Source organism: Rhea americana, unplaced genomic scaffold, assembly GCF_003343005.1.
Source record: "Rhea americana isolate MKP2758 unplaced genomic scaffold, rheAme1 scaffold_532, whole genome shotgun sequence".
In the NCBI taxonomy this organism is placed as follows: Eukaryota; Metazoa; Chordata; class Aves; order Rheiformes; family Rheidae; genus Rhea; species Rhea americana.
Window position 1 is genome coordinate 148,810 of NW_028186682.1, and position 24,892 is coordinate 173,701.

The 24,892-nt window shown below is 40.5% G+C and overlaps 1 protein-coding gene across 1 annotated transcript; it reads right to left on the reverse strand.

The window, feature by feature from the left end:
• Positions 1-1,785: 1,785 nt before the first annotated feature.
• Positions 1,786-23,864, reverse strand: CSNK2A1 (casein kinase 2 alpha 1). The gene is made up of 13 exons (XM_085318401.1): positions 23,742-23,864; positions 13,075-13,282; positions 11,836-11,947; positions 10,860-10,961; positions 10,383-10,433; positions 9,528-9,587; positions 8,774-8,857; positions 7,675-7,785; positions 6,790-6,891; positions 5,768-5,868; positions 4,975-5,123; positions 3,595-3,681; positions 1,786-3,105 (listed from the first exon to the last, which is right to left on the reverse strand). Exons 2-13 carry the CDS (start codon positions 13,173-13,175, stop codon positions 2,990-2,992), a joined length of 1,176 nt encoding a protein of 391 aa, XP_085174527.1. The 5' UTR covers positions 13,176-13,282; positions 23,742-23,864; the 3' UTR covers positions 1,786-2,989.
• Between the last annotated feature and the right edge of the window lie 1,028 nt (positions 23,865-24,892).

A 24,892-nucleotide genomic window follows, 5' to 3' on the forward strand; every position in this document is an offset into this window, starting at 1 on the left:
CCCCCCCTCCTCCCGCCGCCTCCTCTTCCTCCTCCTGCCCCCGCCCCTCTCGCGGCGGCGTGCGGCGAGACACGTCACAGCCCGCTGCCCTAGCGCGCATGCGCAGCCGCGGGGCGGAAGAGGAAGGGGCGCGGGCGCGCATGCGCAGCGGGCGGCACGTGTCTACCGCGGCGCGGGCGCCCCGAGCGGCTCCGAGCGGCTCCGAGCGGCCCCGGCCCCGGCCCCTTCCCCCGCCGGGAGGCGCCCAGGTGAGACCCGGAGCCGCCCCGGTGCGCGCGGCACTGCTCACTGCGCAGGGACGTTTATTTCAAGGTTTTTATTAAAAACAAACAAACAAACAAACACCACCACGAGCCCTGCGTGGCACAACCTCTTCCCAGCACGGTCGGCAGCACAACGCGTACGGCCCGGGGCGGGCGGCGGCCCGGGGCCGGGGGGGAGGGAGGGGGCGGCCGGCTCGCGCCCCAGGGCCGCCCCCACCGGGTGAAAAAATACCTTTAAAAACAAACAAACGAACAGGCAACCCCGCAAGCCCCCAAACCCTCCGGAGTTCTTTGCCGACGGGACGCCGACGCACGGGCAGCCGCGCTGCCACCCGTCAACGCGCCGCGGGCGCCGGCCGTGCTGAGGAGCGAGTGTCCGGTGCGGGGCATCCGGATGCGGTAACCCGCACGGCGCCGCCACCGCCCGCGCCCCGCGCCGCGGCCGGGCTGGTCGCCGCCGCGCAGTCCCTCTGGGCGCCGGCGGCTGGGCTTCCTTCTGCGAAGCCTGCGGGCACGAGGACCTTCAGCCTTTCATCCTCTTTCACACAGCTTATCCACGTTTTTTAAGCTAGGAGGGAGCACCAAGCGCTCCGATTCATACACCTCCCTCACTCAAACTAATAATAAAAAACCCCTTGGTTAAATGTCCTGCGTAGCTCACAACCTAGTGCAAACAACCACAAGTTGTATTTTTGTCATACTCAGTGCTTTTAAGTTACAGCACATCAAGGAAACAGTCAACATGGTCCAACTTTCACATCATTCTAGGATATAAAAAGATTAAGTACAATATATTTCCACTGGGTGAAATTAAGGAAGGAGAAAGCTACCCTGGTGTACATTGAAAACCTTGTCTCCCACGCCAGTGATCCTCCCAGAAGGGGGGGGGCATGCTTCATRTTCTCATGCCCCATTTGTCTTCAGTTGGTTTAATCCAGCCCCTACACTCTCTCCTACCTTGCATAATTAATCAAAGTAACAAGAAAATACATGGTTATAACCCCGCCAGGAAGAACAAACAAGTGATGGATGCTCATAAGACAAGCAGGAGCAGGATGCCAAGGCTGCAGGACTTGTTGCAGGATCTGGGAGAATATTCAATACTCAGAACAAGCCACTGCRGGAGTGGCATCAGGGATGGTGATCGCTGAGGGGTGATGGGTGCCATTGTGCTAAAAGCCTCTTTAGTAGAGCACCTGACAAGCGTAACTCATTTGACTTCAATGAGCAGCAATGCACACTGTTTCAAGAACTGTTTCAATAGCCCAAACCCCATCRGGGCTGAGACAGAAAAGGAGGGTGGGTTTTGTTTTTATGGCAAAAGATCCATATCCCAGGAGATACTTTGGCTTGTGATGTTTCTATAAGGCTTTTCTGCACTRCTGACTACAACAGATCATACAAGGTGCAGGTGAATAGGGAAGTGGCCTCCCCAGGACGTGCAGGGCTGTTGGCCACTTCTGTGTAAAAGTGTGCAACACCAACCCAGTGAGACCTCTACACAGGGAACTTAAATCTAACCTCGATAAATAAAACCAAATGTTTATTTACACCAAAGAATTCCAACACTGGATCTTTCACATATGAAGGACAAAAGTATATATACACAGCAAGGGGTAGCAGGGCTGTAACAAGGGTGTTTTTGTTGTCAATGATGATATTTGTCCACAATTACTGATCTACCATTTCAGTTTAAGTTAAAGTCTGCTCACTCCTTCCTCTCAGTGCATATTTACAAGACTGTGAGGTAACTGGTATTCTCACCACATGGCACGTGAGGGAGAGGATGGTGGGTGAAGATGTAATATCTGACTTGGCGCAGTCTGATTTTTCCAGCTTTAAGTAGCCACCAGCTTGAAACCTATATGAACAATTTAAAAACAATATACCCAATAACAAACTAATTCCAGAGATCCAAGCCAAGCAATGGCAGGAAGAACCCTCCATGAAAAAGGTACTAATTAGAGTATGGCTTACTCTAGAGGAGCACCTTTATCAGGAAATGGCAAGGACTTCAATTGGATCAGTAACTTTATGTGTTAAGACTAAAATTACATGCAAGGGAGTGAGTTGGCATTCTGGTTGGCTCCTAAGGAGACATGATTCAATCAAAATAGGGTTTTAGACATTATCTGCACTTCTTTTAAGTTTATACCACCTCTCCATACTGGAATTGTCTCCTCAATGTACCCTAGCTGAGTCATATGCAGGATATGGGGTTAAAGTGACTGGCACTTTAAGAATCCCGCTCCCCTGCCTCATGAAAACTTGGTTTGGTGGTCTCTGGAGAACAGCACAATCCCCCAAGGTGCAGGCTGGTGGAGGAGTAATGGTGGGAACATGAAGAGAAGATATTTCCAGCAGGATGCAATAGCTTGGAAATGCTGTTGATTCATCTTTGTTCTTAAATGAAGAGTACTTTTTTTTGGGGGGGGCGGACGGGGGGGAAACTGTCCGAGAAATATTCCATCTGTAGGTATTTTCAGGGAATCCCCTGAGTTACGAAAAGTTCAAGTAAAAAAAGAAAAATCAGCCTATAATAATTTTGTATATAATGACTGAACTACTATAAATCCACAAGCAACAGTTCAGACACGGTGCCTCCAAAGCGTTCCATCCCCTCCCTTCCCCTGCCAGGCACGAGCTGCGTCCTGAGGAGAGGTGGAGGGGAAACCTCTTCCTTCCCCACCTGACTCAGCTCAGGCAGCAGGAGACAAAACCCATCACTACTGCTGAGCTCCTGCAGCAGCTGGAACTGGCATCCCCAGAGTGGTGGTGGCAGAAATGACGGGTGAGCCTGCTAGGGGTCCAAGGGGTGAAGGTGTTGGCACTGAAGAGATCCCTGAAACAAAAACAATTAAAGAACAGTTAAGAGGGAAGCCAGTGCATCCCTATCAATGACAGCTCAACTTAAATTAACAGTTTTCTCTGCAGTCCAGTTTAGTGGCATTTTATTTCCACAGCTTCCAAAATAAGCTGAGATTAAGCTATTTTACCGTTCTCTAAAGATTCAGAAGAGAGCTCAGAGTTGAATACAAACAAGTGTCTCCTAAGGGCAGGATGTGGCCCTATATGACGGGATCACTGTCCTTCAAACTGCTCCCAAAACATCCATTGCAAATCACTTTTCTTTAAAGACTAGAAAAGCAGGTCAAGCTGCAGAGAGGCCTTATTTATCACTCTCTCTCACCCCCTTCTTTGTAGCTCTCCTTCCACCCCAGGAGATGACCTAACACCCCACCTGTAGAATTCACTCTCTTGGATCCTCACATCCACACAACTATTATAAATACTTTCAAATGCCATGCACCAAGTCAATGGCAGAACTAACCTGACATCATGCTGGCACTGCTGACAGGAGTGCTGCCACCTGGCATGTTGGATGAGCCCATCCGAGCCTGGTCTTTCACGATGGGATCTAGGAAGAACACACTAGCTTTAGGTGCTGCGTTGAAGACAGCACGTGAAGCACACYGCCCACCTCTGTGCACATCTAGTCCTGGCAAGCTGCTGACATTAGAATGAATACCAACGTTCACCTACTGGAACACAACTTCCTTTCTTGGATACTTCCCACTGAAGATGGTGGGACCGAGAATGTGATAATTCAAAAATGGCTCAAAGTATGTGCTTTCTAGCTCAGGAGTACTGCTTGACAGTAAAAGCTGAAGGAAACGAAGGTGAAGCTGACCTCCTCCTTTCTATGCAAAGCAGCCGTAAACCGTAAAGTGGGTTTGTGTAGCAAGCAGAAAGATTTTCACAAATTACAGTAACATTATATGCATCCCACAGCTGCTTCTGAGTTGCAATGTGTTCCAATGACAATTGATGTCTTCCGTAAGATGTTCCTATTTTAATTGATGCCTCTTTATTTTCAGCTACATGTAAATAATACTACCATCTGAACAACCCYTTCCCACTTCACAAGCCTACTGTAGCAGAAGAGGGAATTGTGAATTTTGCCCTCCATGCTGACTTCAGCCCAATTTGTTTCTTTATTTGGACACAATTTAGTTGTTCCTCCAACTCTCACATTCAAAGTTTTCAGCTTTACAAATGCTCATACTTGTGAAACATTTCACTTGAACACTTGCCGCAGGCACAACATAGATCTATACTGTTTGCTGGCTGCACAGATCAGTTCAGCACCAAGAAAAGGACAACATAACTGAGCAAATATGATTATTTTGCATTGTTACAACAGTTCCTAAAAACATACACCTCAAATCTTATTTATTTGTGAAAAAAGACAGCAAACATTTAAACACATTTGCCTGTGAAAGTTTCAATTATGCCTGCAAACATAAGAACTGAAGATAGTATTCACTAAGGTGCACATTTAGCAACAAAATAAGTCGAAATGGTTGGTCACTCAAGAAATCAGTTATCTGGTTTTATCAAAACACAGGAGTCAGTGTACCTCGACATCTGCTGAAATTAGCATGGGTCTAACACTAAAGCTTCTTTAACATGGTGCTGACTCACTGGCTTGACACTGGTATATCACACTTGAGCTTCTTTAGGTGGCAGTGGCCTACTTTATCTACCAGAGAGACAAGCAGTCTCAGCTCCAATGCAATTACTTGCAAAGACAAGGCATACTATGTAGCTTTTCTTAGCTCCCATCTCCATAAACTCCTGGAACTGAGATTTGCCAGAGGCAGAGGAAGAACTGTTCAAACAGTAGATCATGGTAAGAGTTGATACTTACAGAAGTAGGGGTGTTCCATGGCTTCTCTTGCTGTGAGTCGTGACTGGTGATCATATCGCAACAGCTTGTCTAAGAAATCCAGAGCTTCTGGACTTACCAGATGTTGGTTCTCACTGTGAACAAAGCGCTCCCATCGCTTACGGGAGTGTCTGCAGGAAAAAAAAAACAGATGAGACAGAGCTGGGGACATCAATGATGAAYGCCACATTTTTAAAAAGCAAGGACTGCAGCAGATTCTTGTCCCTCTGAGACAGGCTGCTGCATGGTACAGCAGAAAAGGGGCTGAGCTGTACTGGACCATGAAGCAGCAGTACACTGTGCCACCGCATGGCGGCACAGCAGCCCTGGCTCACAAAAGCCTAAGGACTGAAGTTCAGAACGAACTTACAAGCCTAAAATCCCATCTTCTGCTCTTCTCTCATGCCCCCAACATTAGGTCTTGGTAGTTTTGTACATGTCGCATGAAATGATAACTTCATGTAAATGCCATCTTAAGCAGCAACTGATTTTATGTAGTGTAATTCTCAGAAACATTGGTACTTGTTTCTCTGCTAAAATACTAACGGAGCATTTAAAAATCTTTCCTCAAGTGAATCTGCAGAGAAAGGACCTTCCACGGAAAGCACTGGTAAAAGGGACTGAAGCCGCAAAGTAACTGTTATCAAGAATCCTAGCACTGCTTTCTTCCTTAAGCAGAAGTATTGTTTTACTTAAAGGTCTGTTGCCAAAGCAGTACCTGTCCTCATCTACTAAAGGCTCATAAGCTTTTGAGCTTCTCTGGACCTTGGCTCACCTGCCCAAGATGTCATTGAAACGTGGATCCAGTTCAATGTTGTATTTGTCGATGTAGTCATACAGATCTTCTGTTCCCAGTACCTTGGCTATCCTCACCAGCTGAGAACAAACAAAAAGATAAGCCCTACTGTGAGAGAACGGCAATGCCGGAGCCAGCATGAAGATACTGCAGTATCAAGATCCCTTGGGAGCCTGAACCTAGTTGTAGTGTTGTGAACCAGCAGCTACAGCATTGTCTTGTGGCTCCTACTCCTCCAGCCATGCAGAATCACAGGCATTATAAAAATGCCTCCACTTATACTTCATACTTTGTAACCCAGAGAAACCTGGAAGGAGCTGTATACCCTAACCTCCATAAAATTTAAAATCTTGCAACATAATTCCTTTGATAGTAAGAAAACCCTCAAAACCAACAGGGTAGGAAGGTAAGAATAACCATAAAAAAAAAAAAGAAAGAAAAACAGAAGTTCTGTAACTTGTTTGTGAGGGGTGAAGCGCCATCCTGCAGGGCTCCAGAATGAAGGTTTGAGAAAAGAAGGTCAGTGCTCTCAATCTGAAAGTATTAGTTCAGACACAGAGCACAGATTACAGGTCCAAGAATTCTGGCCTAAAGGCAACACATCAAAGATTTCAGAATCTATACAAAACTGCACTGAATTCACAGTTTCTATACAGAAGAAGACAAGAGAGAAAACAAAAAAACAAGTACTGGCAGAGCAGGGACTTTTCACATGAYATGACCTCAGGATCTATGGATCTATGTACCAAAACACACCAGCCTTAATGTAACTATTGTTATAACTTTTCCAAATACCTACTGAGGAGCTCATGAATACAAAGCACTATAAATGTATTTCTATTTAATTGGTTAGATGCTTTAGAAAAGGAACATGGCTTCAAACTGAGCAAAGAAGCCATTACAAAAATATTTAAATTATTCTTCAGCTCCTCTGACAGAACTGTAAGGGGAAGACCTTCATTGTGCTAAATGAACAGAGATTGTACGTGACCAGCTCTCACCTGATCATAGTTGTCATGGCCATGGAAAAATGGCTCCTTTCGGAATATCATACTAGCCAACATGCAACCCAAGCTCCACATATCCAGACTGTAATCATACATCTGTACAAAACCAGAAGCACAATTCAGCTTTTAATGAATTAAGCAGAAAAAAAATCACAACACTAACAGCCCCCCCCCCCCAATTATACAAATACGGCCATATTAACTGGGAACAGACTGAAACATGCTATGTATCTTCACTGCTAGACCACTGTTCAGATCAGTGTTCCAGTTACTCAAGCTAGGATATGGCAATTTGCAAAACAGCAGGTATTCTATTTCCATCGTTCTGCAATAGAGGCATTGAAGACCAATGCCTCTTCTTGTTTTCACTACAGACCAGGATGTTGTGAAGCACTGAAAAACCTAGGTTGAGAAGGGAAGCATCAAGACAAGTACAACAAGGACAGATGAGGAACTGCCTTAACGCAGAATCAAAACAATCTGAAAGTAACCAACCAGTAACTCTGCTATTTCCAGCCCACAGCATTTCAATAATGCAAATTGCCATCAGATTACTAGATGCATTTACAACTTATTTTAGAAGCTCATACAGTACTAGCTATTCCCCAAAGCATTTTCATACCTTACTATAACATCAGCCTTGCTAAAAAATACTCAACGTTTGCATTCCAAGATCCATGATAGTTCTGTGTATCTTCCTTAGGCCCTGGGATAACTTATTGGCTTCTTTAATTCAGCGGCTTTGCAGCCAACGCTTTTTGCATTTTAGAATGGATTGTCTTCAGTTTCAGATCTCTAGATACCTGAATTTGTTTCATTACCTTGAAATGGCACAGACTTTCTGTATAAAAGCCAATGACAAGCCCTGGTAATTCTTACCTGATAATCTACAAGGAGCTCAGGTCCTTTGAAATATCGGGAAGCCACTCTGACATTGTACTCTTGCCCAGGGTGATAGAATTCAGCCAAACCCCAGTCTATTAGTCTAAGCTAGAAATGGTAGAAAGCAAAAAGAAGAAAGGCTCGAGAGAGACTCCAATTCTCCACTTGCTGAAGCCACATTACAGACAAGTTTAGTTTAAAGTTTCATTTACAAGTTTTTTATTTTCGGTTAATTTGATGACTATTTCTGTTAGAGTATTTATCTTAATCACATGCTCCTTCATTCTCTCCTTGATCTGTAAAAACTATTAAAGTATATTTTGTAAGTACCAGAACTGAAGAAGTTTGGTTGCTTTTTCAGGACTGACTTTGGTATCTGAAAAGCTCTGAATGAATTTCTCTTGTGAGGATTCTCTAATATTTACCAAGAGAAAAGCTCACAAATGCATTTTCTCTCTCAAAATATAGCAAAATAGAAAGAAAACGGTTCCTAGCATACTTCTGCTTGAGCAGGAGGGTTGGACTAGATAATCTCCAGAGGTCCCTTCCAACCTCAACCATTATGTGATTCTGTAATTAAAAGCTGTTCTTTTCACAGGTCTAATGGACAGCACTCCATCTCCTAGTCCCAGTGAATTTTAAAGTAAAAGCAGAGAGTACTCTGTATGAAAGCATTAAAAGCTCAGACACAACCTCCTATAGGTGCAACTTTACCCAGAAGCACCAGAAGGATTTATCTGACTTGCTGATTTCAAGGAAGCTCTATTTGCATCACTCAACTTTTAAGGGGAAACATTCTAATCCAGATCCAAGGAGTTTATTTCTTAAAGCCTGTTTCTAACACCTCCCTCCCCCCATATCATGATCTGGTCTAAATAAAGTCTCTCTCCTTAACAACCCTGTTGAAACACATAACCTGTAAAAGCTTACAAAAAGCAGCTTATAAAATTGCATTTTAAATTTGTTCACATAATGTAAGTGCTACCCCCCTTGAAGATGCCCATTAGTATCACAATAAAGGAGCATGCAAAAGGAATCCTGGTCTGCCAAAAGAAAGGTAGGAGCCCTGCCTCTCTTCCAGCGTGCCCCACATTACCTTTCTGTGCTCATGGTCAATCATGACGTTGTGAGGTTTGACATCTCTATGCATGATTCCCATGCTATGGCAGTAATCTAGAGCCTGTAGGATACATAAAGAGGGACATTGGAGTCACAAGCATTTTTCAAGTTCAGCCGTATTCAGAAGCACTTCCGCAGATACCCTGTTTAACCAGATGGCAAGACTTTACTACCCAGAGTTCTATCTTGGACTAGACTAAAGGACTTCAGAAGATACTTCTAGAGCCCTCTCACAAGGAAGTCCCAGCAACACAGAAGCATCTGACTTCACCTCATGAGCTTCCTCATAAAAATGGAATTTCAGAGTCCCTAAGAACAGAGTTACTAATCACTTCCGATCACTTTCTCCAGGCTCCTGAGGGGAAATGTATGTTTCAGAAGAATAAATACACTTACACTACATTAAAGCACAAAACTATCCAGGAACAGCTTACAATTTTCTGTTTTCAGAGGCTACAATATACCTGTGATTTAGAACCTGGAGTTATCTCGGTGTATGCAACAGCTAAAATATGAGAGCTTCTCTATCCTCAAAAAGGGCAAGAATTTATTGTGGCAACAAGGTTGAACAATTGATGCTAACTTGATGTCTACTTTCTACCCCACTCATCCATAGGCTTTCTCTTTCTCCCCCCCCCCCCCCCCAGTTAGTGACAAGATAACCATCTCTATAGAATTAGCTGGGTGCAAACTCTAGAAGTAAACTGATAAAACAGAAAATACTAACTTACCTTCAAAATCTCATACATGTAGAATCGAATATCATAATCTGTTAATGTCTGGTATAATTGCTGTGGGAAATAAACACATCACTTCAACGCAGAAGAAAAAAAATCATACTCCTACTAATCCAGAACAACTCAACTCTGTTTTCTGCTGATGTGGTTCCTAAACTCCATTTGAGTGAACAGTAAAAATTTCCCAAGTTACCCTCATCCTACACATGTTCAGCCTCTCCCCTTACAGATCAAATACATAGTTTACTTCTAACTCTGCTCAGATATTCTGGTTTCTGTCACTAACTCCCTCAGGTTGCACTCGCCCACCACCAGCATGATATGTTATGCCTGCAGACTGGTTCTCAAAAAGACGGAAGATGCTCTGCAAGATCAAGCAGCTATTCCAGATGGCACTATGCCATTCCCCTCCTGAGGCAGGTTAACAGGAAGGGGACAAAAAAAACCATTTAAATCCCTTTTCCTAGAACTACGGAAAGCTATGAAAACAGTTATTCACATTTAAAGTGGTCAGAGTAAATAGTTAATATATGAGACATAGAAGTGAAATGTTTCARAAAGACTCAGCTTGAGTAAATCTGTGACAGGCACTGATGGTCTACTAGATGCAATGAATTTGCTCCAAAGCTTGGAACCTGGATTCTCATCTTGTGACTTCYGTGACGAAATGGTACTGAGGGATTAATTACAAACTTCTGCCCCAAGCGTATTCATCTTGAAAGATAGCTGTTATGTCAGAAGCAAATGATTAAATAATCTGCCTGCTCCTTAAGTACTTGTCCCTCCTCAGAAAAAYACATTAGATAAAGCTTTCAAATGGAAAGCATTGTAAGTTACATTATACTGTACCTTAAAGTCTGTGTTGTTTACGTGTTCGAAAACCAAAGCAGGTGTCCGGGACTAAAACAGAGATAAAAGTGTTTAGCCATGTTAAATTAAGATAATCTTTTTTTTTTTTAAGATAATGAAATAAATTGTTTTTACTCCTAAAACTACTAAAAGCTCCTCTACCTCAGACACCTTTGGAATTCCCCTCAGATAGAGAAAGGAAAGCTAAAGCTAAAGTCCATTACAGTACTGTTTGTAAAAACAAATCAACATGTCTAAATTGAGTAGTATCTCACCCTTACAGAGTAAGAGGCTGAAGTGATCTGTGGGGGAAGGGCCCTTTGAAAGAAGTTAATCAGATTAAGAGCTGATCTGATTAAGCGATTCAAACACAGGGTTTAAGAGCAGGGGAAAACAATACAACAGATCAGAGCTAAAGTCAAACTCAGCAATTCAGCTTTAACCCCAATGTACCCTTTAAGTTCCTTTCATACTCACCACAGGATCTTTTACTATATCTGCAAGAGTGATTATATTCGGACCACCTCGCAAATTCTCTAAGATCTTGATTTCACGCTTGATTTTCTTCTTTTTTACAGGCTGAAGAATAAAAATCCAAAGTCTTAAGATAAAGCATTCAAGCAAGTGAGGCTAACAGACAGCTCAACATCTAGATGACAAAGGTAGGTAACTGCGAGTTAGTAAAATACATCAGAGCTTTTGCAAGTAAGTTCAAACAGCTAAATTTTCTGGTTATCTGACTATGCATCATTCAAGTAAGGGCTCAAACATCCGCAGTCTGCTTTCTAACGATACAACCATGACAGCTACAAACATTAGTTGCATGTGGAAAAAAAAGGTTAGAAAGATGGCATGGGTTTTTTAAAGCAGTCTGAACATGATCTGATAATCAGAACTGGCACACAGTAAATCTAGAACTATGGGAAGTCCACAAGCTATCTGAGGGCTACTAAATGAAGGTATTTCACAAATCAAGGCAGTGGAATAACCATTTTCCAGGAGACCCTTACTTATTCTGGAAGGATATTACATCTGCAATGGAATTTGCAGAGCAGAAAATAAAATTATTAATAAAAAATTCCTAAAATTCAATCAGTGGTTTTAAAGGACAATGATCCCACTTGCTTGCAGGCATCTATTCAGATGAAAGCATGCCACAGCACTGGTAGTTTGGAGCTGAGAATTTTCTAGTCAGCTGTTCAAGTGGTTTTTAGCTCCAAATGAAAATGTGTTGCACATCAGGACTTCTTTAACATAAAGGCTAATTTCTTAGAGGTACAGGGATTCTACTTGTAGGTTCAAAATGACTGCCATTTTCACCAAATGGCACTCCATAGCCAGGCTTTTAGGATTTAAGCGTTAGAACATCAGACAATTTAGGCCAAATACTGCGCTTTCTAGCCTCYTGATCACCCCACAACAAATTTCATCTTTTACCCAATCCCCTGCTCACCTTGAGAATTTTAACAACTACTTTTTCATTATTTGTAATGTTGATGGCTTCAAATACTTCACTGTATTTGCCTCGGCCTAATTTTCGAACTAGTTGGTAGTCATCTTGATTTCTGTGGAGATAAAAAGTTAGAGAGTCCCRAAGAGCTCAGTCATTTCCACCACAATTTACAAAGTGCTCTTTAATACTAAAGCACTGCCTCACCTTCCAAACAAGCTGGATTAACTAGTGTCTTAAATCTCCTGAAAGTGAGGATTAAGAATTAGGAGTGAAACAGCAAGCTTCTTGTCACACTAAGTCAAATCAATTCAGAACTTGTTTCTTCTACAATAGATGACATGAACCCAACTATATGTTCCAGCATCAGAAAACACAATTCCTTCCAGCAGTCTTATTTATATGTGTGTGTGTACGTATGTGTGTGTGTGTGTGTGTGTGTGTGTAAACTACATATTTCCTAATATAATCTTGTTAAAAAAAAAAAAGTTGAGAGCAAAAACTTAAACGTTATTCCATTTAAAAACAGACTAGGCCCAAGACTTATGTTCATGCCCAGAAAAAAGTACAAATTCAGAAGCCAAGAACTGTAACAAAGCTAAGGGCAGAACTCGGATAGTCCAGGCTCTGCTATGCAAAAGCAGGAATGCAGAGCTATTAAGCTGGCATCACTGCTGTCTGGTTCTTGGACGGTTTAGTCATAAGCTCRATTTAGACACCTCCTTCCTTCAAAAAAGGCATACATGTCTTTTCCAGTCACTTGCAAAGAGCTGAGCAACAAGTCACAAAATAACATGTACCTATTTAAGTCTGCTTAGTGTCTTTACTTATCCAAGTCAGAAACAACGACAGGCATCTTTTCAACTCTTTTCAGCCCTGCACCCAGAGCTGCTTTGACTCTTTAGAACAGATTTTCTTCCCTCCAAAAGGATAAGATTCCTAACTATTTGGCAAAAATTCTTCAAACTAAACTCCTAATGGAGCTGCTAAAAATGTTCTTGCCTGCTGGGGATTTAAAATTTTGACTACAAACACTTTCAAATGCACTAAAGGTTAWTGTGCTGCTTCTGGAATTAAGAAAAGCTGTGATCCTAATACATGCCATGCATCCTAGACACCTGCCAAAGAGCATGAAAAAGCCTAACATAGCACAGGTGCCTGAAATCTCCATGCACTGTTATGATAGATCCTACAAGGATCAATCCCAGTCCAGGGACATCCATAATCAGTCTACAGACTTACCCCCACTCAACAACATGCGACTCATAGTCCCAGTACTCCCGGGGTCTGTGTGTGTTTACATCAGTGTAAACTCTGGCCCTGCTCGGCACGGGTCCCGACATATCAGACAGGTTGGCAGATGGAAAGGAGACGTCTGAAATCAGAGGCTACCAGAATTCCAATGTTGGAATCGGGATAAAGGCCTCAGATGGGCCTCAGATTCTTCAAACTGCAGAAACAAAATAAACCAAAGGTCAAAATCTCAAGATAATATAAAAATATTTAAGTTAATCATTAAAAGCTGTTGAGAAGTAGAGGCTGGAGACCAGCCACAGGCCTGGGATCATTCATCAGAACTTGCAAACTTATTTGTCTGCTTTCCTTCAGAGGAAAGGAGCAGTTGGCTCAACTAACAGAAATAACAGCCCACATGCACCTTCCAATTTTGAGTAASCTGTTTCTAACTAAAGGTAGCAAAAATAACTTTCCAAAAGGGAAGAAATGCAACATGTTCTATATTTGCAGAGAGACTCCTCCTTTTCAACTCTGAACTGAAAGCAACAACCAYCTAACATACTCTCTCTTCCATCCAGGAAAAAATTCTCACACCATCGCCTGTAACCCAAACTATTCCACTCAAGGTTGCATTACTACCATCTTTTTGCAACATATTAATAAATGAGGCTACATAAAAGAGCTGACATATTTACAAGCTCATCTGCGCAGTCTAAATCAAGTACTTTCTGAAAGTTTCAACTTCTAGAACCATCAATTTTCATTTAAAACAGAACTTCAGGATTTACTTGCAATTCTTAAAARGATCTCAGCAGACTGATTTCATCACTACCTGAAATACACAAGAACAGAACAGCTTTAAAAACACCTATTTTGACTCCTTGTTGTTCCTATGCTTGCTTTTTATCAAAATTCAAGCTGCAGGGAGACAAGAAGCATTCTTCTGCTTCTTTCATCTGTCCCAAAGACTCAGGAAGTCAGAATCAAGTACTAAATACTCAAGAAAAATTCTTCTATTAAGAAGAAATTAGCAATCCATCACAGCTCACCTCTCAAAGGCATCCATCCAACCCAAGACCAGATGTTATTCAGTCAAGTTCTACCTGCCTCCTCAACCTATACTACTCCCTACCGATTTTGGGAAGGAGCCACAAGTCATCAAGCTTTCTGAACTTCTAACTGTTCATTCAATGTTCTAAGCAAGCTTCTCAAGATATAGATTGCAGCTCTCTTATCTAAAGAAGCTGGATGGCTCTGGCCCATCATATCATCACACAATAGATATAACGTAAATATAACCCTGTGTCCACAGTGAACAAGATTTACAAAATGGGCAGCCAGTGGGTCTGTTATTTTTAAAAGCTTGGCATTGTCTTACCTGAAGAAAAAYGCTGCACCAGTTTGGACAATGCAATTAAGTCCTAGTGTAGACAACAGTGTTCTTTTTCCCCAGAAGGCACAGCATGTTTACACTGATAAGCTACATCCAAACACATTGGACTACCATGCGGAAAAGTACACCCCCAATCAGCAGTTAGACAAGAAAGAAAGGACAGTGGCAAGACTGCAGAGAAGCTACTCACTACAAACCTTTCAGGGATTTAAACTGTTTGAAGACACTTGCAAGAATTCAAAACAAAYTGAGGCAGCTAGAAAAGTTCTAGAGGGACAAGAACACAAGTCTGATTACAACTTTCTAAAGTCAAGATACTAAATCTGACTGTCCAAAAGATAGTGTCATCTTTTTTGGACAATGATGACTTATCTTAATGCAAAAAGAGAAATTCTGCTGCAACTGGCTAAGAACATTTCTTCATCTTCTGCTTGTCCAAAAGATTTAATAAGCACTTCCGCTTCCTTCTTCTTAAAATCTGATTTTAGCAAATCTTCTATTAATCTCTGCTGTTAAACTTAGCCATTATAGTGACTAGTCAAAGTAACTCATAAGAAAGTTATTGTATGGCAAGGACAAATAGTTTAATTTCTAAATATTTAAGATAATAGTAACTTACTGTAGAAACTAGACAAATAATGCAGAATATCTCTAGTTTCTGGTCCCTATGATGACAACCCGTATTGGTTTCTCATCAAATGAATTTGGGCCTAAGATATTGTAAAAGTTGCTTAAAATCATGGTATGCAACTGTGCTCCTCAGCAAAAACGAACTCCTTGGTGCAGAGGTAAAGCCCATTTATGAAGAACACAGCTTTCTTAGGGCCTGGTCCAAGGCTGCAGAAAACTCCAGCAGGATCTAAATCATCACAAACCTCATTGCCTTCCAGTTCAAATTCAAGCCATGCTTTGGACATTGCCAATACAAACACATTGCATAGGTTACAATACCCTGAGGCAAGGAAGGGAAAAAAATACCTATAAGCAATCATACTAATATTGCTTGACCATTTTGGAAAGCACATAAATATCACGGTGATGGAGGTGGCATAAAAGTATATAGTCAAGAATCACGTATCCTCTATCAAAACCCAAATGTTGAGACTCTGCACATGTCATTTAGCCTTCTAGCATTTATAAATCTGGGCTACACATCAGAAGCACACTGACAGTCACTGTTAGAACCAACAAAGCATGCTAAAATCCTCAGACTGGAGGTTTGATTTTTTTAATTAGGATGTAAGTAGGCAGAGAAAGACTCTCTCCTGACAAGCATGTTATTAAGTATTACAATCTTACACTAGAAGTATTTGCCTAAAATAAAAGTAGTATCTTTGCATCTCTCAAATCTGTCATCATGAGCGAAAGATGACACACTTAGGCTACAAGAATCTCATTGTCAGCTTTCAAAATAACTCACAAGGAAGGAAGCTGTCTTGGAGCATGAAAGAGTATCATTTGTTGTGTAGTCTATGGCAAGGACTATACAATCCTGTTTATAGAAAGCCACTCTATCCTTGGGCAATGCTATCATCCAAATAAGTATAATGTACTTACTCCCTAAACCAATCTTATCCCTTCACAGAAAACAGGCAGCTGCTAGACTGCAGAAAAAAGTAATAGACCCACTAATCAGAGAGACTCACAAATTTGCTCAGTGGTTAGTCTAGGCTGTGTCACACCAGAAGAAAATTCTAAAAGCCAAATTTTCTTCCTTTCTTCCTGACTTCTGCAGGATTTCAGTCTATTACAAAGACACAGCTCAATCACGGAGTATGAAGCAATGCGAGGACACAGAGGATCTGAGACTGATGTTCTCCGCAATGCCCTGGCACTTGATCAGCACCTGGTTCTGCATCCACGTACAAGCAAGCAACAGCTCTTTGTTGCCTGGAGTAAGCCTTCTCCAGTGGTACGAACCTTGGTAACGTGGATTATTTTATGACCTACTGACATATAAATGCTTTTGAATGCAGCTCTTGGTAGATACCATTGCAGTAATTTAGCCTCAAGGTCAAAAAGGCATACAGCATTCTTGCAGAGAACACAACAGAGCTGTAACTCAGGCCTTAACATAAGGGATAAGGTGCTAGGCCTAGTGAAAAATATAAAGTATTAGTAAAAACAAACAAAAAACCCTATTCCCCCAAAATGTTATTCCTCTAAGAAAATATGTTTTCAGCAGCAGTCACCAAAGACCTCAAACTGTTTAGATGGCATGACAAATATCTGAAGGGACAGTGTCAAGAGGATGAGGSCAGACTCTTTACAGTTGTGCCAAGTGATAGGGCAAGAGGCAACGGGCACAAACTGAAACACAGGAAGTTTTGTCTGAATATAATGAAAAGCTTCTTCACTGTGAGAGTGACACACCACTGGCACAGATTGCCTAGAGAGGCTGTGGAGTATCCTTCTCCAGACGCGATCCTGTGCAACGGGCTGTAGGTGACCCTGCTTGAGCAGAGGGGTTGGGCTAGATGATCTCCAGAGGTCCCTTCCAACCTCAACCATTCTGTGATTCTGTAATCTACTGTTCTTTATGGGAAATGAAGAGCAAGCCCTACTGCACAGATAACCTGATTTTAAGGCAAACATGAAGTTATGTATTTATACAAAATTACTTTGTCTGAAAGTTAAAAATATTTCAAGTTTTTCACTCCCTCTACTCAAAAATGCCGAAAAATTGGTACATATTTTACTTTTGCTATCCCTAGAAAGGAATAATTTTGTGATGGATCAAAGCTCTTTGATAAAAGGAAGAAATAAAATAGAAGTAAATAATGCGGACAGATGTGGACATGCAAATGTCAGTTTAGCTTACAGTTTTGAGGTGGAAAAGCTACACTATGAGTAGCAGTTAGTATCTATTACACTCAGATGAGATGAGCATCATCAATTTATTATAAAGGATGAGTATATTACTGTGGTCAGAATCTAAACAGAGTATGTAATTTATTAATGCATAAATCATAGTATTATAGAATAATTTGGGAGGGACCACTGGAGGTCATTTAGCCAAGCAGGTCTAATTAGATCAGGTTGCTCAGGGTTGTGCCTAGTCTAGTCTTGAACACCTCCAAGGATGAAGACTCCATAACTTCTCAGGCAACCTGTACCAGTATTTCATTACCCTCGTGAGAGAGGGACTTGAATCAGAATTTCCTATGTTCCAGTGGCATTCCAGTATGACGCTCCTAACTGCTATCACCTAGTGCCACCTACACCATCATTTGTGCTCTCTGATTAAATTGAACACACTTTCCTACAGAAAGTGCAGCAACAGAACCGGCAACAAAAATATGACAATAAACAAAATGCTCCATCCTCAAAACCGAGCCTGCAGTTTTGTAACAACAAAAAGGCAGTTCACAGGTTACAGAGCAGTTACAGTAATTTAATAGCAGCAGACTTCTTCCTGCACTTACATGTAGCAGTCTGCATGGCGGACAGGAAGCCGGTGCTCAAGTGCCACCAACTGGTCTACTCTTACCTATAGCTAACATTACGGTCACTGCAAAATATTACAACACTTCAGGCCACTGTTGGAGCAAAGGAAAAATATGCCAGTCTCAGAAGAACACAGTGCACCTCTGAAGGAATTATATTTCTTTTTAAGTGGCTGATAGAACTAATTGGTAAAACAGAAGTGCTTAGCTAGGAAACATGACCCTGAGTTTTTAGGCAACATGCCAATGATCACATACAGAGGAGGATAAAGCTTTCAGTTACAGATCTGACATGAAATGTTCAATACTCAGGCTTGCCTATTGCAAGGACAGAAAATACTCTGGCTGTGCTATTTTAGCACTCACGGTTACCTCTTGGGAAGACATCAAACAGCATTCTCATGGAAGTTAACCAAATGAGCACAATGGAACAGTTTCAGCGGTTGGTTTTCCCACATAGGCATACCCTTAAAAATGCCATTTAAGTATTACCAAGCTGACAATTAGCTGATTACTTACACTGCATCCTTACCAGAAGCACTACACAACCCCTATGTAGAAAAAAAGTAATGAGAACAGTCACATAAAATACTGCCATGTACCACTGATAATTATCCTGTCAGAGTGCCTAAGAGTCCCAAGTAAGAGGTAGAAATAATTGTGCTGGTATCATACAGGAATTTTCTAATCAGGAGGTTCTATTAATTAAAAAGAACCAGTTCTTAAAAGTTTGAATTATTCTAACAGTAATCTGTTGTCTGAACAGCTTGGTGGAACAGATTTCTTGTGCTTTAAGTTCAACAAAATGGTAAAAAGACTCTCAATGTTTACATTGAAATTGATTTAAAAACATAATTTAAGACAGTTACAAAACCTCMTTTTAAAAGAGATTTTAGCATCCTTAAGAACTACTGTAATTCCAACAACAAGTCCTCAAACAGAGGACTTTGTTCTTGTAACGTATTCTTACTTCCAGTACTAACACCTAATTAGTGTATGAACTTCCTATGGTCCTTTATCCTTCCAAATGTATTCATTTACAGCAAATGGCATAAAACACAGCTCTAAGAAAACTACCCAATTTAGTTCTGAAAAACACATATTTAGCCTCCAGTAAAATTCTTATTTTTTTTTAGTCCAAAGTAAGAGAGATATCAGATTTTTTTTCTCCTCCTTTTAAATAGCAATGTTTCTAGCCTAGAGCATCTCTAAAGCATACAGTTACTTAAAACTTTAAACCTAAAAAGTTGCATCAGTATGACACAATGCATATGCAGACACCCAGTGAGCTGGAAGTCAAGAGCTTCCCAGAATACTGGTATCCTGAGAAATCTTGCAATCGGTATCCAAATGATGACCTTCCTGCATACAGCTCAGAGTATAAATAAGACATCGAGTGTAAATAAGACATCTGTGAATATGAACATTGCTTGATACTAACATCTCTGTGGATCACTGCTAGCAGCACAGCTTCCTCTTTTGTCATCATCATCAGCAATATATTGTCAGATAGTTCTAAGTTCATCTGCACAGACCAGGAGCGAACTCAGCGAACTATGTTCAGTGCTATATAAACAAGATCATTAGAGATGATCCACTTGAATTTAGATTAAGTTAGCAGAAAACATTGCCAAAGGACTATGATAAGCACTGAATTGACCCAAGCTACACCCAAAAAAACAACAAAATATTTCCATCACTTTATCACTTCCAGATAGAYCAGACAAGATGTCATCTTCTCTTCAAGGAGAAAGCTAACAGTAATCAACTTAGTAAAAAAAAAWAWATATATATATTCTATTTCACAACAGAAACTTGATTTGTGTAGCTATGTGGTGCAGGAACTGCAGCAATACAAATTTGGAACAGATGACCTCCAATCTGTATTATTCTATGATGCTATAGATGAAATAGAAATGAGCTTGGATTAACAAAATGGACATATTCCAGCCTTTCCTGAAGCCCATTTACCTATGAAAGGGACAACAGCAAGACAAAAAGCAGATGTTAGAATCCAATTGAGTTGAAAAAAGCGTAGGTTTGAAATCAAGCTTTTCTCTCTCTTTCACCTGCTTTAACTACATTGCACACACAAAATTATATATAGACATATATACATATATTATATACTGTGTGCATATACATTAGATTGTGCCAACTATGGAGAAATAATAAATGATAATGTATAAGGACCTGAAACCTTCTTAAACATAAAAAAGAAATCTGAAAAGTTGTGATTTAATTCAAAATAAAACATAATCAGTGCATTAGGGAAAATGGCTGACAAGTTTAATTAAACTGGGAGAAACATTTCAGAGTAATTCTACACTAGCAATGTCCTCAAACTGATACTGGTTCTTCCTTCATCAGCTTCACTAATTCCTCCCTTGAATTGCTTGCAGTTTCTGTCTATGAGGAAGTCACTCACTGGACCAAGCACGACAACTTAACAGAAGTCAGAAGACGGAACAAGAAACATTTTATTGTAACTCTGTATTTGATGCTAACCTCCACAGTCTTGGGCAAAACTTAAATCTCCCAATTCACAAATGTAGACAGCAACATCACCCACCTAACGAAAGTTCACAGTTGCAGTCGGTCTTCATTTTTGTACAGTACCGCAATCACTAAATTTCAGTGAAGCTCACATAGATCCTCCATGAGTTTCCAGAATCTCAGCCTAGTTGGACAACTGTCCTTTGCAGAATTTCAGATTGGCAAATCCTCATATACCTGAGCCAAAACAGCTCAAATTTACTCCAGCAACAAGAGGCTGCCAGTGACTGGAATGTTCTTCATTCCCCTACCTCTCCAAAGAGATTTTATACAGAGTAGTTAGTCAACTGTGAAAACTCTTCTCTTCCTATTTGTCCCCCAAAACTCATGAACTCTCTTCCACATCTTAAGAGCTAAGCGAGTTCACTTTTCACAAAACAGAGAGAAAACTTTTCCTAACACAAAAATTCTCAGGCTTATTTTGGATGAGGTCTCCATAGTTCCAGTAGCAACGACACTATAGGACACACATGCACCTGCAAGTTCAGTGCCACTTACTCACACCAAAGCCTAAGCTCTGATTCATTCCCAGTTCTGCAGAAACTTTTCCTACTGTGGTTCCAAGCCCTCACAGAACACAGTGCATATTGCTATTGTATATCAGTTAAATCTCATGATACAACCAAATAGAAATGGCTATTACTGTAGTCACACATTGCCAAACTAACATGTTAATATACATGTGTTGAAACAGAAATTGATGCATAATGTTTTTTCTGTTAGCATCTCTTCCCTCTCTCATGAGAATTTAGGCCAAGTGGTACTCTCTTGCTATTAGTGAGGTAGCCTTTAGCCATGTTGTATACTACAGGGAGTGCATGAAAGGCTGGAACAACCACAGAACACATCTTTTAGGAAAGACATCTCTCTACGGCTTTGACCAAGCCAGAATGAAAGTACTTGTAAGGATTTCAATGTGAAGTGATTCTTTTTCTTCTAAGAGCATTCCTAAAAACACAAAGCTTGTAACACTAAAGCTTTGGACAGTATTTTTCCAAGTCCTAAGTCAATTACCAAAACGATGATTACTACATTTTGTCAGGTCCCAAGATCCTGGCAATAACAGCTAACTTTTCCTACAAGCGCAAAAAGGGGAATATATTAGCATTACCACAGCCTCTTTACAACCAATATCAGGTCAACTGACAGTGTCCTCTGGAACTTTCTACCTTTGTAATTACTGATACATGATGCAGTTCTTTTCCTCATTAATTAGCAAGCATAGAGTACTGACAGACCGATCTCTCAGCTGTTTTGATCCCCTATGGTTTATGTAAGGAGTGCGATTTATCTAGAATTCAGACAAATAAACTTCATCATCTTCCTTTAGTAAAAGTTAGTTGCTTTTAAACAGTCTGATCATGCAATTCCTAAAGATAGGAAAAGTTAACCACAGTCAAAGGATAAACTCATGTATAAAGCAGATTTCTTTAGGAAATCCTTGCGATCAGCTGTTCCTATCAAGCACACAATACATTGCAAATTCTCTTCTCAGTTCCCATGGCAGCAGGAAGGCTTRGGAAGAGGTAAGCACTACAAACCACAGCCACAGAGTAAAAGTTGTAACATAATTATCTAAAAATTAATTGTTACAAACATGAGCAATGTACTTAGCTACAAGAGCTCTGACAATCAGATGGAGTAAAACAGCTCTTAAGTTCCAGAAATCATCATCTATTAAATACTGATTATTCTGTCTCTAATGCAACACACCAAGTGCTCAGTTTGAATAGCTACTGCTAGATATGGCAGCTCCCCTGGACATAGCAGGCAAGGCAAATGCATTGACTGAGGAACGTGTTGTTATGATTTTGTATTTCACACCAGTATTTTGGAGATTAACTGAAACTCATGACTAGCAGCACTCATCACTCTATATAACTCAACAGAGATACAAATACTGAATCCACCCTCAGCCTTCCAAATAAAATCACCCCACTATCAACTACATACACAGACAAGTTTGTCCATCTCCACAGCATTATTCTTCATACCTTGCAATCACCAAGTAAAGCCAGAGTGCTTCATTAATTCACAGATTTGAGTATAGTTTATATGCCTTTTGAGACACACCCATACATTCTAAAATGCTGAAGCTAGCAGAAACTCTGTAACTTTTAATTTGTAATCTGTGACATGAAAAAAATAAAAAGGAATATTCCAGAAGCTCTTGGTTTTTCATATTGGAATCAATTTGTTGTATGTGTCCACACTAATCCATTTTCAGGGCACTAAAAATAAACAAGAATTGACAACACATACACACGTATGTAAAGATGCACTCTGTGAGAAGCTGCCTTCTAYAAAGGCTTAACTAGGAGACTTTGGTCAGAACATAATAGACATGATTTCACTTCTCTTGACATTCAGGAAGACTTAAGGAAATACTCATTCATAACATGGTAGGACCTCTCCCATCCAGTGAAAGCAAATTCTGGCATGTAATTCTGTGTTAATATTACTGGACACACGGGACACTCTCTACGTTTAGTAGTAGCTTAATAAATAAAGAGGTTATTTTACCCTTTGGTTATTCCTGAAGGTGTAGTATGCAGAAGCCTACTTCACAGAGATGGACAGAATATCTTAGTTTTTCTAGGACTGCTGTAGCACTAAGTCAGGACTAACCAATTGGCAAACTCCAGTCAAATTCTACCTCAGCTCAAAATGACTTGCCACTTCCATATAGCATGCATTTTATTTGCCATTCAGCTTAAATAAACTACCATAATATAATACAGCCATTAGATTTAGAAACTGGATGGTCTGCTTTAGAAAACTCCCTGCAAATGGTAACATTCCTTAAAAATTAGAAGTCAATCATAATAAGGAAATAACTTACAGAGAATTCATCTTAGTTATTTCTGTTTATGAGAGGTGTAAGTAAAATTACTGAAATCATAACCTTTCCAATATGAGCCTGGGGTGGTACCATCCTAAATCTGCAAAGAGCTTCTAGGTCTCCACTGCTGTTCAATTTTCCAAAAGCAGCAGCATGAAATGGGTAATAAAATCATTTGTTTGAATGTGACTGTCCAGAACAGTATGAATAAAAACACGGGTAAGATTCATGTCAGGCTTGTTTTGCTACTCCTCTGTGGCTGAAACCTGATCAACAGAAGATACCCTTGAATTACCAATCCCATGACCACCATCAATAACCCCACTTTTTATCAATCTTTTATACTGGCAGATAGGTTTAACGTCTTGACGGTAAGCTTAAGAGGAGTGCAAAAAACAGGCTGTAAAAATATTCTGCTTTCAGAAACAGTACTAACAATTCAGAAAGCAGCATTCTCCTCTTCAAAGCAGTTTTTCTAGATCCAAAGGACAACTTTTTCTCCAATTAGGTTCTGTAAATTCCGGGATAAGTCAGCTCTTGGAAGCCCCTGGAACGAGATATCCAAGCTTAGAAAAATTATCTGAGAGTTGTCTCACAATCAAAACCAAACAGTGTTTGTAGTCAGACTAAGTCACAGCAGTCCTTCCTGGCCTCAGCGTCTACGGGTTTTATTCTCTCAAGATCATTACAGCACAATAAAATCTAGGCTGCCATCCACCTCACGCAAATACTTCATGAAACAGATACGTTAATACAAGCAATTCAGTAATGGACAAATAGTGGAGTCGATAGGCCTTGTAACCCAGAAATAAACCTCTGTCTCTTCAGAAATGTGATGTGAAATTAATCATACCATCTCAATGTCACCCATTTGTTTCTTCAGCCTTCTTTTCCCTTATTCCTCAGAGAACATATGGAAAGACAGAAAGAGAAATTTAGTTCTGGAAGGAGAAAACGCAGGAAAAGAATTCAAGTGGAAGGTACAGAGGCTGTCCTTTAATAAAACTGGAAGGAGTTATCACCCTTTCATCAGATTTAAAATAGAATTCCCTTTTCTACAGCTCCACAAATCTATTAYTACTTTTTGGTGTCCTGTCTTCCTCCAAATTCCTTCCATGAGCCCATTTCATTTCCAGTTACTTAATCTCCACTACTCAAAGAGTGGTCAAAATCTCAWATACTAAAGTAATTGTCTCCCTCCTTCAGGGAATAACATTTTACCAATTTTTTCACCAGCAATCCCCTCTCACAGGTTACCATTCTTTGTCCTCACTTTGCACCAGCTTTTTTTTCCACCTAAATGAGTTCCATTAGCTGCCACTTCACAAAACTTAACTCTACTTAATTTCATGAAATATCTCATGATCTATTTTTCTCCAGATTTGCTACAAAAAACCTACTTGCAGTTTTATTACTCCTCTTCTAAAGAGCCACATTCCCAACAGAATCTATTTCTCCTCAATTTATTAACCGATATGACCTGCCAAAACCAGAGAACCTGTTTTGAATCTACCATTTGGAAACATCTGCCTTCTCCTCCAGTACCAGAATCCCTAACCAAACTTCCTCATACTCCCCTACTATGGT